Consider the following 11226-nt stretch of genomic DNA (forward strand, 5'->3'; position numbering starts at 1 on the left):
AAAATCACTATCTCTCTCTCTCTCTCTCTCTCTCTCTCGTGTTCTTGCTCTCGAAACCACGGATTTCGATCTCTTTGCTCGAAGCTCCATTTCTGAAACTGTTTCGGGGATTTGTTGCTTGGTACGTGACTCCTTCGTGTGTCCAATTAGTTTTTTGTTTTAGTGGTTTATATTTGGATTAATTAGCTACTCTTGGTGCTGTTGTAGATGAGCTTGCATGTTGAATTCTTAGAGTTCTAAGAAGTTTGAATGCTTGCTATGGCCTCTATACATCCCTACGAGTAGTTTCTATCATTTTCGTGAAGTTTTGTTGATAAAAAATTTGTGGACTAAAAATTTCAGAATTTTGTCATAGGAAAAAGATGAGTTTCTTTAGGAAGTTTGCTTGCAAGAAGAACTCCAAGGGGGTTATTGGGGAGTCATCTGACAATGATCTCCATACTCGCAGCTTGGCGGAACTACAGTTGTCCGAGTAGCCGCATAATGCGTTCATGGAAGGGGCTGGAATCCTTCAAGAGTTCACACAATATGCTACTAATGTCGGCCTCACCGACTTCATTGCAGCTGAATGCGAATAGGGCGGATACATGATTATGCCCGAGGACATTGTCGCTTACCGAAACAACCTGGATGTGGCATAGGAGGAGCCTCAGTAATGGGACCCTATGGTGCCTGCTCCCCAGCACTTCAACATTGGACCTCACAACTTCTACGACTGGTGATTACCCAGTTAGGCCAAAATCCTAAGCTTGGGGAATATGTATTCCCACCTACATTACATTCATGTTCACACATTTCATCCCAGTTATTGGTGTCCGCACTTTGTCATTGTATCATCCATGTTTAATTTATTTTCTCGCTTTCTTCTAGTGTGTTTGAAAAACTTTGAGAAAATCCAAAAATATGTTTCTTGGTTCTTTTTGATCTTTTCTTCCTAGTTTAAATTGTTGTAGCATTAAAAAGAAAACCCAAAAAGATTTCCTTGTTCTTCTTTTACTTATTGGGAGCTTTCCCGTGTAAATAGTTTTTCTTGTTTTTTCTTTTCTCTTTTCACTTGCTCGTTCGCGAAACACCAAAAACTCCAAAAATATTTTAGTGTGTTTCTCTAAATTTTTTTTGCATACCGAGGAGAAGACCACGATGAAAATATTGAGTGGCTCTCATTTGCGTCATTATTGATCTGATAAAGAGCCCATATTACCTTATCTTCTCCTCTTGAATAAAATGTTTACATTTTCCAGCTTAGTGCATGGCACTCTTGCACTATTATTATTTTCAAATCGTTCGGTCGTGCACGTGAAAGACAATAATGACGATATTAGTGGGAAACGGGTATGAACTCGACTTGTTCTGTTTTTATAAATATGTTTAACCTAGTATCCATGATTCAGCCTATTATGATCGAACATGTTTGCAATGACAATTAAAGATTATAGTTCCTCATGCCATGCATAAGTAGCTAGGAGTGAATAATGACTTATCTTGGATATCAACATTGCGTTAAAATGATGTGATGTAGTATGATGATATGGTATCCTCCTCTGAATGTTTGAGTGGCTTGACTTGGCACATGTTCATGCAAGTAGTTGAATCAAAACCAACATAGCCTCTATGATATTTATGTTCATGGTGTTCAAATCCTACTGATGCTAGTATCCAATGTTACTTATGCATAATGCATGTTCATGACTGTTGTTTCTCTCTAGCTGGCCGCTTCTCAACCTATTTGCTAGCCTTCACCTATACTAAGTGGGAACTCTGCTTGTACATAAAAAACCTGAAACCCAAGTTATTCCACATGAATCCACCATACCTACCTATATGTGGTATTACCCTGCCGTCCTAAGTAAATTTTCATGTGCCATCTCTAAAAACTTAAAACAATTATCCTTTTTGTGTGCCTGGATCGTTCATGGAACAAGAGGATGAAGTCGGTATCTTCCATGCTAAGCGGGTTATTCTCAGGTCGAGTGTTTATTCACTCGCCATCGCACGAGAAAAGGGCGGTAATACGGATGCCCAGCCCAAATTGTAAAAAGAATTGATCTCTCAAATAATCAAACAAAAACTCCCAATGGAGTCATAACCTTTACCTTTCCGCTTGGGAACCGCCATTAGCGTGCTTAGCATGGGAGATATTGATAACTGATGATCGTGAAGTAAATGAGAAGGGTGCATGTCTCAAAATTTCATTTACCTCTGTTTTAAAAACTTTAACTCTCGCACCTCTACAAATCATTGCTTCCCTCTATGAAGGGACTATCTATTTACTTTTATGTTGTGTCATCACCTTCTAAAATAAGCTCCAGAACCTGAGAGCACTTCTGTTTACTTTTCTGTTGTGTCATCACCTTCCATCGCCGCTTGTATCATGCTGATGCATTATGTGTAGCTAATGTTGGGTGCATCATGACTGTATCTTTTCTACCATGAATTAAAATGTTTAGTCGCTCCTTGAACTTTGGGGGTGGTCTGCATTAATGTTTTGCGGTCTCAGAAAGGGCAAGCGAGATACCACTATTGTCATCTGGTATCATGGTTGTTTTGACAACATGTTGCTGTTTGAGATATCTTATTATTGCGCTCTAGTTGATTATGTCATTGATATGAGTTAATATAATTTTTAGGAGTTATTGTCGACATGGTTTGTTATAAACTTTGCTGAAAACCTCGGTGTTGACTAAGCTTATTTATGAAACAAGAGCAAAAGAGTTTGTAAAAGTTTTTCTTTATCACTTTCCGTTTATCAACTGAATTGCTTGAGGACAAGCAAAGGTTTAAGCTTGGGGGAGTTGATACATCTCCAACGTATCTACTTTTCCTAACGCTTTTCCTCTTGTTTTGGACTCTAATTTGCATGATTTGAATGAAACTAACCCCGGACTGATGTTGTTTTTAGTAGAACAACCATGGTGTTGTTTTTGTGTAGAAATAAAATTTCTCAGAATGGAACAAAACTTTGCGAGGACTTTTTATATCAATAAAGAGAATTTCTAGAGCCAAGACCCACCCGAGGGGGGGCACCTGGGTGGGCACAACCCACCAGGGCGCGCCTAACCCCCATGCGTGCCACAGTGGGTTGTCCCCACCTGGTGGCCCCTATAACCCTAAAACCGACGCTATCAAATTACATTATTCCAGAAAAAATCAAGGAGAAATCATTACCGCATTTCACTAGACGGAGCCGCCGTCGTCTCCTGTTCTTCATCGGGACGCCACATCTGGAGTCCATTTGGGGCTCCGGAGAGGGGGGTCTTCGATCTTCGTCATCACCAACACATCTCCATCGCCAATTCCATGATGCTCCCTACCGGGAGTGAGTAATTCCTTCGTAGGCTCGCTGGTCAGTGAGGAGTTGGATGAGATTCATCATGTAATCGAGTTAGTTTTGTTAGGCACGGATCCTTAGTATCCATTATGTTCTGAGATTGATGTTGATATGACTTTGCCAAGCTTAATGCTTGTCACTTTGGGCCTCGGTGTCATGATTTCAGATCTGAACCGTTATGTTGTCACCATTATATCCATGTTCTTGAGCCGATCCTACAAGTTATAGTCACCTACTACGTGTTATGATCCGGCAACCCCGGAGTGACAAGAGTCAGGACCACTCCCGGTTATGACCATAGTTTGAGGAGTTCATGTATTTACCGTGTGTTAATGCTTTCCTCCGGTTTCTATTAAAAGGAGGCCTTAATATCCCTTAGTTTCCAATAGGACCCCGCTGCCACGGGAGGGTAGGACAAAAGATGTCATGCAAGTTCTCTCCATAAGCACGTATGATTATTTACGAAATACATGCCTACATTATATTTATGAACTAGAGCTAGTGCTGTATCACCCTGGGTTATAACTGTCTCATGATGAATATCATCCAACGAGTCACCGATCCAATGCCTACGAATTTTCCTTATATTGTTCTCGCTAAGTTACTACTGTTGCTACTGCTATCGTTACTGCTACAAAAGCACTGCTATCACTATTACCTTTATTATTGTTGTTGCTATGATCATCAGAACTATCATATTACTGTGCTACTAATCACTTGGCTGCAGATAATAAATCTCCATGTGTGGCTGAAATGACAACTTAGCTGCTAATACCTTCAGATATTCTTTGGCTCCCCTTGTGTCGAATCTATAAATTTGGGTTGTATACTCTACCCTCGAATATTGTTGCGATCCCCCATACTTGTGGGTTATCAAGGGGTATATATAGTGTTCTCGAAAAATCCAACAGTTACAACATTATTTCCTAACTCGGTAACTCGGTGCTACCGACTATTTCAAAATGTCCTAACTTTATGCTTTTCGTTGAGACCAAATGAAACATCTTGGTGAGACCGATTCGGCTTAACCCATGAAGATCCAATACTTTGGAAGTTCGGAAAATGAAATCTCAGAAATTCTAAAACTCAAAATCTCGACCAGAGAACGTTGGTCACTATTTTCGGTTGCACCGAACGCAATGTTAGTTCTACCGAGGTGCTAGGGTTTGGCATAGGCTCTGTTTCGGTGGGACCAAAGTGAAATTCTTGGTCGCACCGAATTCGGAGTATAGGGATTAAGACACAGGATTTGGAAGAATTTGGTTGAGGATTTTTGTGGCATATCTCTAAGTACTTGAGCAACCAGATCATCATTAGTACCTCATCCCCTCTTAATAGTATTGGTTTTCCTATGAACTCAATTGTGATTAACTCACATAAAAACAAAGAGTATTGGAGATTTTGTCAATAAGGTTCCTTTGCATCCCAAGTGTTTCTCACCATATCTCCTAGCCATTCCAATCACTCGAATTTCCTGAAATATACTAGACGAGACTGTTAGTCCAAAAGATAATATATATTGTTATTAATTACGAAACCCACCAAGGGACCATTTGTGCTTTCATCTGTGCGAGTCCCACAAGACACATTCCTGGTGTGAGCTGGGGTGAGGCGAGGGAGGGAGGGAGAGTTTAATCGTGTGCTCCACACGCGACCGACCCAAGATTCGGTCGATTGGTCGGTGTACATAATTTCCCATATATCATTAGAGTAATCAATTTAAATATAAATTAGACATGACACATAAAAAACTACCTATACAAATGAAGTATACCTTAATTAGGAATTGAAATCCCAACTTATAGGTATGTTTGGACGTCGCATCTTTAACGAGGCTTGACTTACTGATTATCATTTCTTTTTTTGAACATTGTAGAGACGCAAATGCCCATATAGACACGCACACACAAGCCTATGAATGCACACATGCACACTTAACCCTATCAGTACGTTCGAGAGATTGAACCGACAATATCAGATTGAAATTTATGAAGTCACCTAGGTGCCTCGTCGTTGACGGAAACGTCTAATTTCGCTAAACGTGCATCGCAAGAAATTCTGAAATAAATTTAGGAATAATATGAGCACAAAAAATTGAACCTTATAGCTTTTTTGTGGGGAAGGTACCCACGGAGCTGCGCATAGGGTGTGGGGAAGTGGAGGAGACGAGCAAAAATTGATGGATCGATCAAAACTACTTCCTCTATCCTAGTTTATTGGTTTCCTTAATGTTTTGTGCCGGATTTTCTACATTGGTTTAACTGACAAAATATAAACGCATGCCACAAAAACTAGCATTATTGGAAACTATATTCAAATACAAATTCAAGGATATACATTTTAGTGACATGCATATTTTATCAGTTAAATATATATTCAAATTTGGTCGAAAATACGAAGAGCACAAATATACTAGGATAGAGGTAGTAAAGCACAAGAACGACCAATTGCGGGCTAGAGCGTGGACTAGTCGAGCCTTATACCATCCACAACCATGGTTGTCAATTCCAGACCCTCAAATGCCCCTTAGCGCGTCGCCGCATCCGCGGGCACTGACCGGACACGTTTTAAATTGTGTCATTCACATCCTCAATTTTCATACCGGATACCATATATCCATACTATATATCCATGCAACATGAACATAAATTAGGTAGATCATCGAACAAATTGTGAACCAGAGCTAGATATGCATATTTTTGTCACCAAAAGATCACGTCCGACTCTACAAAAGTTACTCAACGTTCACATAATCCACATATGACGGACATATTCTAACTATAGCCATAAAAACTAGAAATTAACTACAAAGAGGGCGGAGATTCACCATTTCATTGTTGGCCCTTTCCCCTTATGGTCACCGACGCACTTGTAGACGTCGGTGGCTCATGGAGGGTCATATGAATCATCGTCGGAGGAGGGAGATGAGGAATTTGAGTCGCCGGATGCCCTGATCCTGTTGCGGCTTGAGCTTCGCCAGCTAAGCTGTCTTGTTGCTTTCTCTTGGTCTTGCGCTCGGGTTGCTCGTGGCAAGCCGGAGCGCCTTGGTTTTCTTTCGGTAGAGCCAATGATTGTTTGTCTCCACCATCACAAGCAACTGGGCGTAGACCTAGGTGAGGAGCCACTCGTCCTCGTCAGGCTCCATCGAAAATCCGCAACAGAGACAAGCAGATTTCTTCGCTGCCTCCCTCTCCTTTTCCCGCTGCCTCTTGCATCGGGTGACACGCGCCTCCAATTCTGGCGTCCACATCCGGACTGGATGGCCGAGCACAAGCACCCACCACCGCTCACATGGAGGTGCATCAGCCGGTGAGGGGAGGTGACGACGTGGGGAAGGCGTGGACTATGCAACCCTCGGGGAGCTGCGCGCGGGCTGGGAGGGGCTATCTTCCTACACCGAATAGCTTTTTGTGGGAATGTACTCACGAAGCTGCCCATAGGGTATAGGGAAGCGGAGGAAACAAGCAAAAGTCGATGGATCGATCAAACCTACCACCATGTCCTAGTTTATTGGTTTCCTTAGTATTTTGCGCCGAATAATCATCCTGGATTTAACTAACAAATTTTAAATGCATGTCACAAAAAAATAGTATTATTGGAAACTACATTCAAATACGAATTCAAGGATATAAATTTTAATGACATGCATATTTAAATCAATTAAATATATGATCAAATTCTGACATAAAATACGAAGAGCACGAATAAACCAGGACCAATGTAGCAAAGCACAAGAACGACCAATTACGGGCTACACACATGGACTAGCCGTGCCTTAGAGCATCCACAACCATGATGGTCAATTCCGAACACTCAAACGTCCGTCGAGGCGCCTGGCGCATGAGAGTGCCCGAACACATTTTAAATTATGTCATTCACATCCTCACTTTTCGTCGGATACCCTATGTTGATACTAACCATGCAACAATAACATAAATTACATAGATCATCACATGAATTGTGAACAAAGCTAGATATGCACATTTCGATCATTAAAAGATCACATACGAATCTTCAAAAGTTACTAAAAGTTCACATAATCCACATCTGACGGACATATTATAACTATATACATAAAAAGCTAGAAATTAACTACAAAGACGCTAGATATTCACCACTTCATTCCTTCCCCTTCCCCTTCTGGTTGCCGATGAAGTTGTAGGCGTCGGCGGCTGGTGGAGGATTGTCGGATCATCGAACGACTTGTTGTGGTCGTCGTCACCGTTGTCGCCAGAGGAGGAGAGGATGATGAGGCCTTTCAGCCGTCGGACGGCTCGATCTTGTTGCGGCTTGAGCTTCGCCTGCTGAGCCGCATCGTCGCTTTTTCTTGGCCTCGCGCTTGGACTACTCGATGGCAAGCCAGAGCGCCGTGGTGTTCTTCCGAAAGATTCATCGAGTGTCCGTCTCCGCCGTCGTAAGAGACCGGAGGTAGACCCAAGCGAGAAGCCACTCGTCCTCGTCGGGTTCCACGGAAAACCGCGGCGGCACCATATAGATATCTCCGATGCCTCCCTATCCTTTGCCCGCTGCCTCTCGTGGCGGACGGCGCGCGCCTTAGATTATGGCGTGCACGTCCGGACCGGTGGGGCGGGCATAAGCACCAACCACTGTCCACGTGGGGGAGCTGCAGACAGTGAGGGGAGGGGACGACGTGGGGTGAGGCGTGGACTGCACAACCCTCATGGATGCGCGTGGGATGGAAGGGGACAGCACCGGCGTCGTCGCTGCATCGGCGAGGGAGAGGCCAGACGCCAAATCCGAAATTGGCACCTCTCGAGGGCTATGTGGAGGGCACCTCCTACTCGGCATCAAGGTCGGAGTCAAAGCGGTTGCCGGTGCTTAACATGGTCGCCTGAGTCGTCGGACTGTGTCAAATCGGAGAAATCAAAGGAGGAGAAGAAGAGAAGAAGCAAGAGGAGAGTGTGGTAGGGTTTCCGAATTTGGGATATTTATGGGATATAGAGTGTGGTCGGGGTGTGTCATCCCATATTTTTTTTAGATTTGGGCTGGATATAAAGGGCGAAAAATTTAAGGTCCATTTTAGTCGTTCTTTTGAGTCGTATTTTCGTCACTAGTCAATGACCGAGCCGTTTATCGATATTTGAGGTCGGTTTCACACGGCTAGGTGTAGATGCTGTTTATCGATGTTTGAGGTCGGTTTCATACGGTTGGGAGTAGATGCTCTAAGGCTTTCTTTGCACGAGATCTTTTGGCTGTAAATCTCTTGAAATCTTTTGATCATTTTTTAAATTATTCAACAGCACTACCATTTGAAGATCAATAACTTTTAGAATCAGCAACAAAGACATACACAAATACTCCTCCGTCCGAAAATACATGTCCGAGGAATGGATATATTTAGACGTATTTTAGCTTTATGTACAATCATTTTTATTCATTTTTGTGATAAGTAAATTCGGACGAAGGAAGTAATTAGTCTAATTTTTTATTGCATTTGGCATGAAAGCAACGGGTCATGCAGTAACAGATTAACATGCCAGTATTTGGGCACGGACCGAACTACATATATGTCGTTTTCCAAGCTTTTGTATGAACCTCCGTCCGTAAGGGCAACGCTAGCTGCAAAAATCAATCACCAAAAGCTAGTTGTTGGATCGACTCTGGGGTCTCCAGGACGCTCCCTATGAGCGGCAACATCACTGTGGACGACCATGTGGAGGAAAGATGAGGAGCACATGGACACCTATGAAGCTCTTTTCCCACATCGAGCTGTCGCACATTTGACCACTTGTGACCGACCGGTTGATCAACGTGGATCAGAAAAGTCCAACCGAGGATCCAAGATAATATATGAAGGTCCTTTACGAGCGACCGTTCAACGGTCTAGCCATCATGCAATACATTTCAAGAGGGCACTCTAATATTACATCGCTATGATTATGTTGCGACTGACAGAGAAACATTGTACCCAAATGCCATGAGTACATACAGCCCTAGTACGTATCAATTTGTTTATTTACATATAGCTATCCCTCGTCGGAAAATAATAAAAATGGTGACACCTAATCAATAGCAAAGAGTAGGGACAACATCGTGCTACATATTCTTAGGCTGGTTGTAATGGATTCATGATACTGTATACGATACCACATTCGTAATGTATAGTATCATATATTTATATCATAGTGTAGTTTGTTTATTGTCATGCAAGACACATAGTACTATATCATTTAATATGATACGGTATCATGATATGATACTCAATCTTTTTTTCTTTATTTAATCTATGTCACCTCATTGAAATTGTCTAATTGCCATGCATGATATTACGTATGATACTATTATTACGAGCAGCCTTATATTCTTCTCCGTACCGTCAGCTACTCCCTCCATTCCTAAATATATGTTTTTTGAAAGATTTTACTAAAAAAAATACATACGAAAACAAAATGAATCAATGTATAATTTAAAATATATTTTATATACATACAAAGCATAATGCATATGGTAATCACTTTGACGAAGTTTGGTGCTAACTCATGGAGCAGCCTACCCAGGCTCACCAACAAAAGGTGTAGAATACGACACATATCCCACAACAACTTCATAGTAATATATAGTCACCGCAAAATTAAGAAGCCAAACCAAACGAATCCCAAGATAAGCAGACATTTTATACTACAGTACTCTGTTGCCAGAAACAACCAAACTTTTCTCGAGACACAGATCCATGAACACACGAAAGAACACTAATTAAGCTGTGGCGCATGCTGTTCATGACACATCAACCGTCTGATCAGAAATCCGTGCTCCGGATGACAGCCACACACGACGCTGATCACATGGTCGATGTGACCCTAGCAAGCTCTTGTTCTGCCATTTTTCGCGGTGGCAGGAGATCGAGTAGTAGATACGTACTTTCTTCTTTGCTATGCTATCACCATTCACACATGTTAATTATTGTTACTTATCTCTGTGTAGCCCGGCCTTGGTCATGGACGTGGACGCGGTGCGACGGACTGGTGAGCAAGGAAAGCACTGTCGGCGACGTCCATGGCCCTCCTGCACCCGTACAGGTCGAGGAACCTGATGACACGGACACTGCCGCCGGCGAGTCGCCACAACCGCGCCATGCGGCTGGAGTTGGTTGTCGTCGGCGTCAGCCAAAGCTTGTCTTCTGCGTCGTCCGTGCCTTCTTCCCTTGTGCACTCCACGAAGGCGGCGGCGAAGGGGTCTGCTGCGGGTGCGGTGGCGTCGACGGCGCGGCGGCGTCTGCGTTGCCGGCAGCGGCGAGTGGAAGGGCGCACTGGCGGTGGTGGGAGCGGAACGGCCGCGGTGCCGCTGAACGAGGAGATAAGGCCGGCGAGATTGCTCTTGGGGAGTCCCGGGCGGCGCTCCCACGAGAACGGCACCACGGAAGTGGCTGTGGTGGTGCGAGGAGACGGGGCAGGGGACGTCGACGGGGACAAGGAGGAGGAGGCGGTGGACACCGAGGAAGAGGAGGAAGAGGAGGAGGCGCTGCGGTTTCGCCGGCGCGGGGCGGTTGACGGGGTCGATGGCAGATAGAGCGGCGGAGGGGGCAGCGGCAGCGGCTTTGGCTTCGATTTGTTGGTTTGCGAAGCTCGCATGATGAGAGAGACACGCAGAGCGGGGAGTTGTTGGTCGGTTAGACTGTCCGCGAATAAATACCCTACACGATTTGCACAAGGAGCGTGCAGCGGGCTGAGCTGGCTGCAGGGGGAGAAAACAACAACCGCCTTCCCAGTCGTTTCTTTTAGGTTTGTTCGGTTACGCCTCTTCCGCAACTCCTGCCCATAAGTCTGATCCAAGATTACAGGACGGGAGCCAAACGTAAAAAACAATCACATAAAAATAGAAGACACAGAAGGTAGGGAGAAATTAAACTTTATTAATGATCATCTATGTTATAAGGGAAA

General features: G+C 43.7%; 1 protein-coding gene across 1 annotated transcript; it reads right to left on the reverse strand.

Moving 5' to 3' along the window:
- Window positions 1-9878: 9878 nt before the first annotated feature.
- LOC123396933 (serine/arginine repetitive matrix protein 2-like) lies at window positions 9879-10974 on the reverse strand. Its single transcript, XM_045091691.1, has one exon. The coding sequence runs from the start codon at window positions 10915-10917 to the stop codon at window positions 10282-10284; it is 636 nt and encodes a 211-aa protein (XP_044947626.1). The 5' UTR covers window positions 10918-10974; the 3' UTR covers window positions 9879-10281.
- Window positions 10975-11226: the final 252 nt, after the last annotated feature.

Source organism: Hordeum vulgare, chromosome 5H (assembly GCF_904849725.1).
Source record: "Hordeum vulgare subsp. vulgare chromosome 5H, MorexV3_pseudomolecules_assembly, whole genome shotgun sequence".
NCBI lineage: Eukaryota > Viridiplantae > Streptophyta > Magnoliopsida > Poales > Poaceae > Hordeum > Hordeum vulgare.

Bases quoted from the DNA above. Each gene is read 5' to 3' on its own strand.
- LOC123396933 (XM_045091691.1), bottom strand. From the start codon at position 10,917: ATGCGAGCTTCGCAAACCAACAAATCGAAGCCAAAGCCGCTGCCGCTG.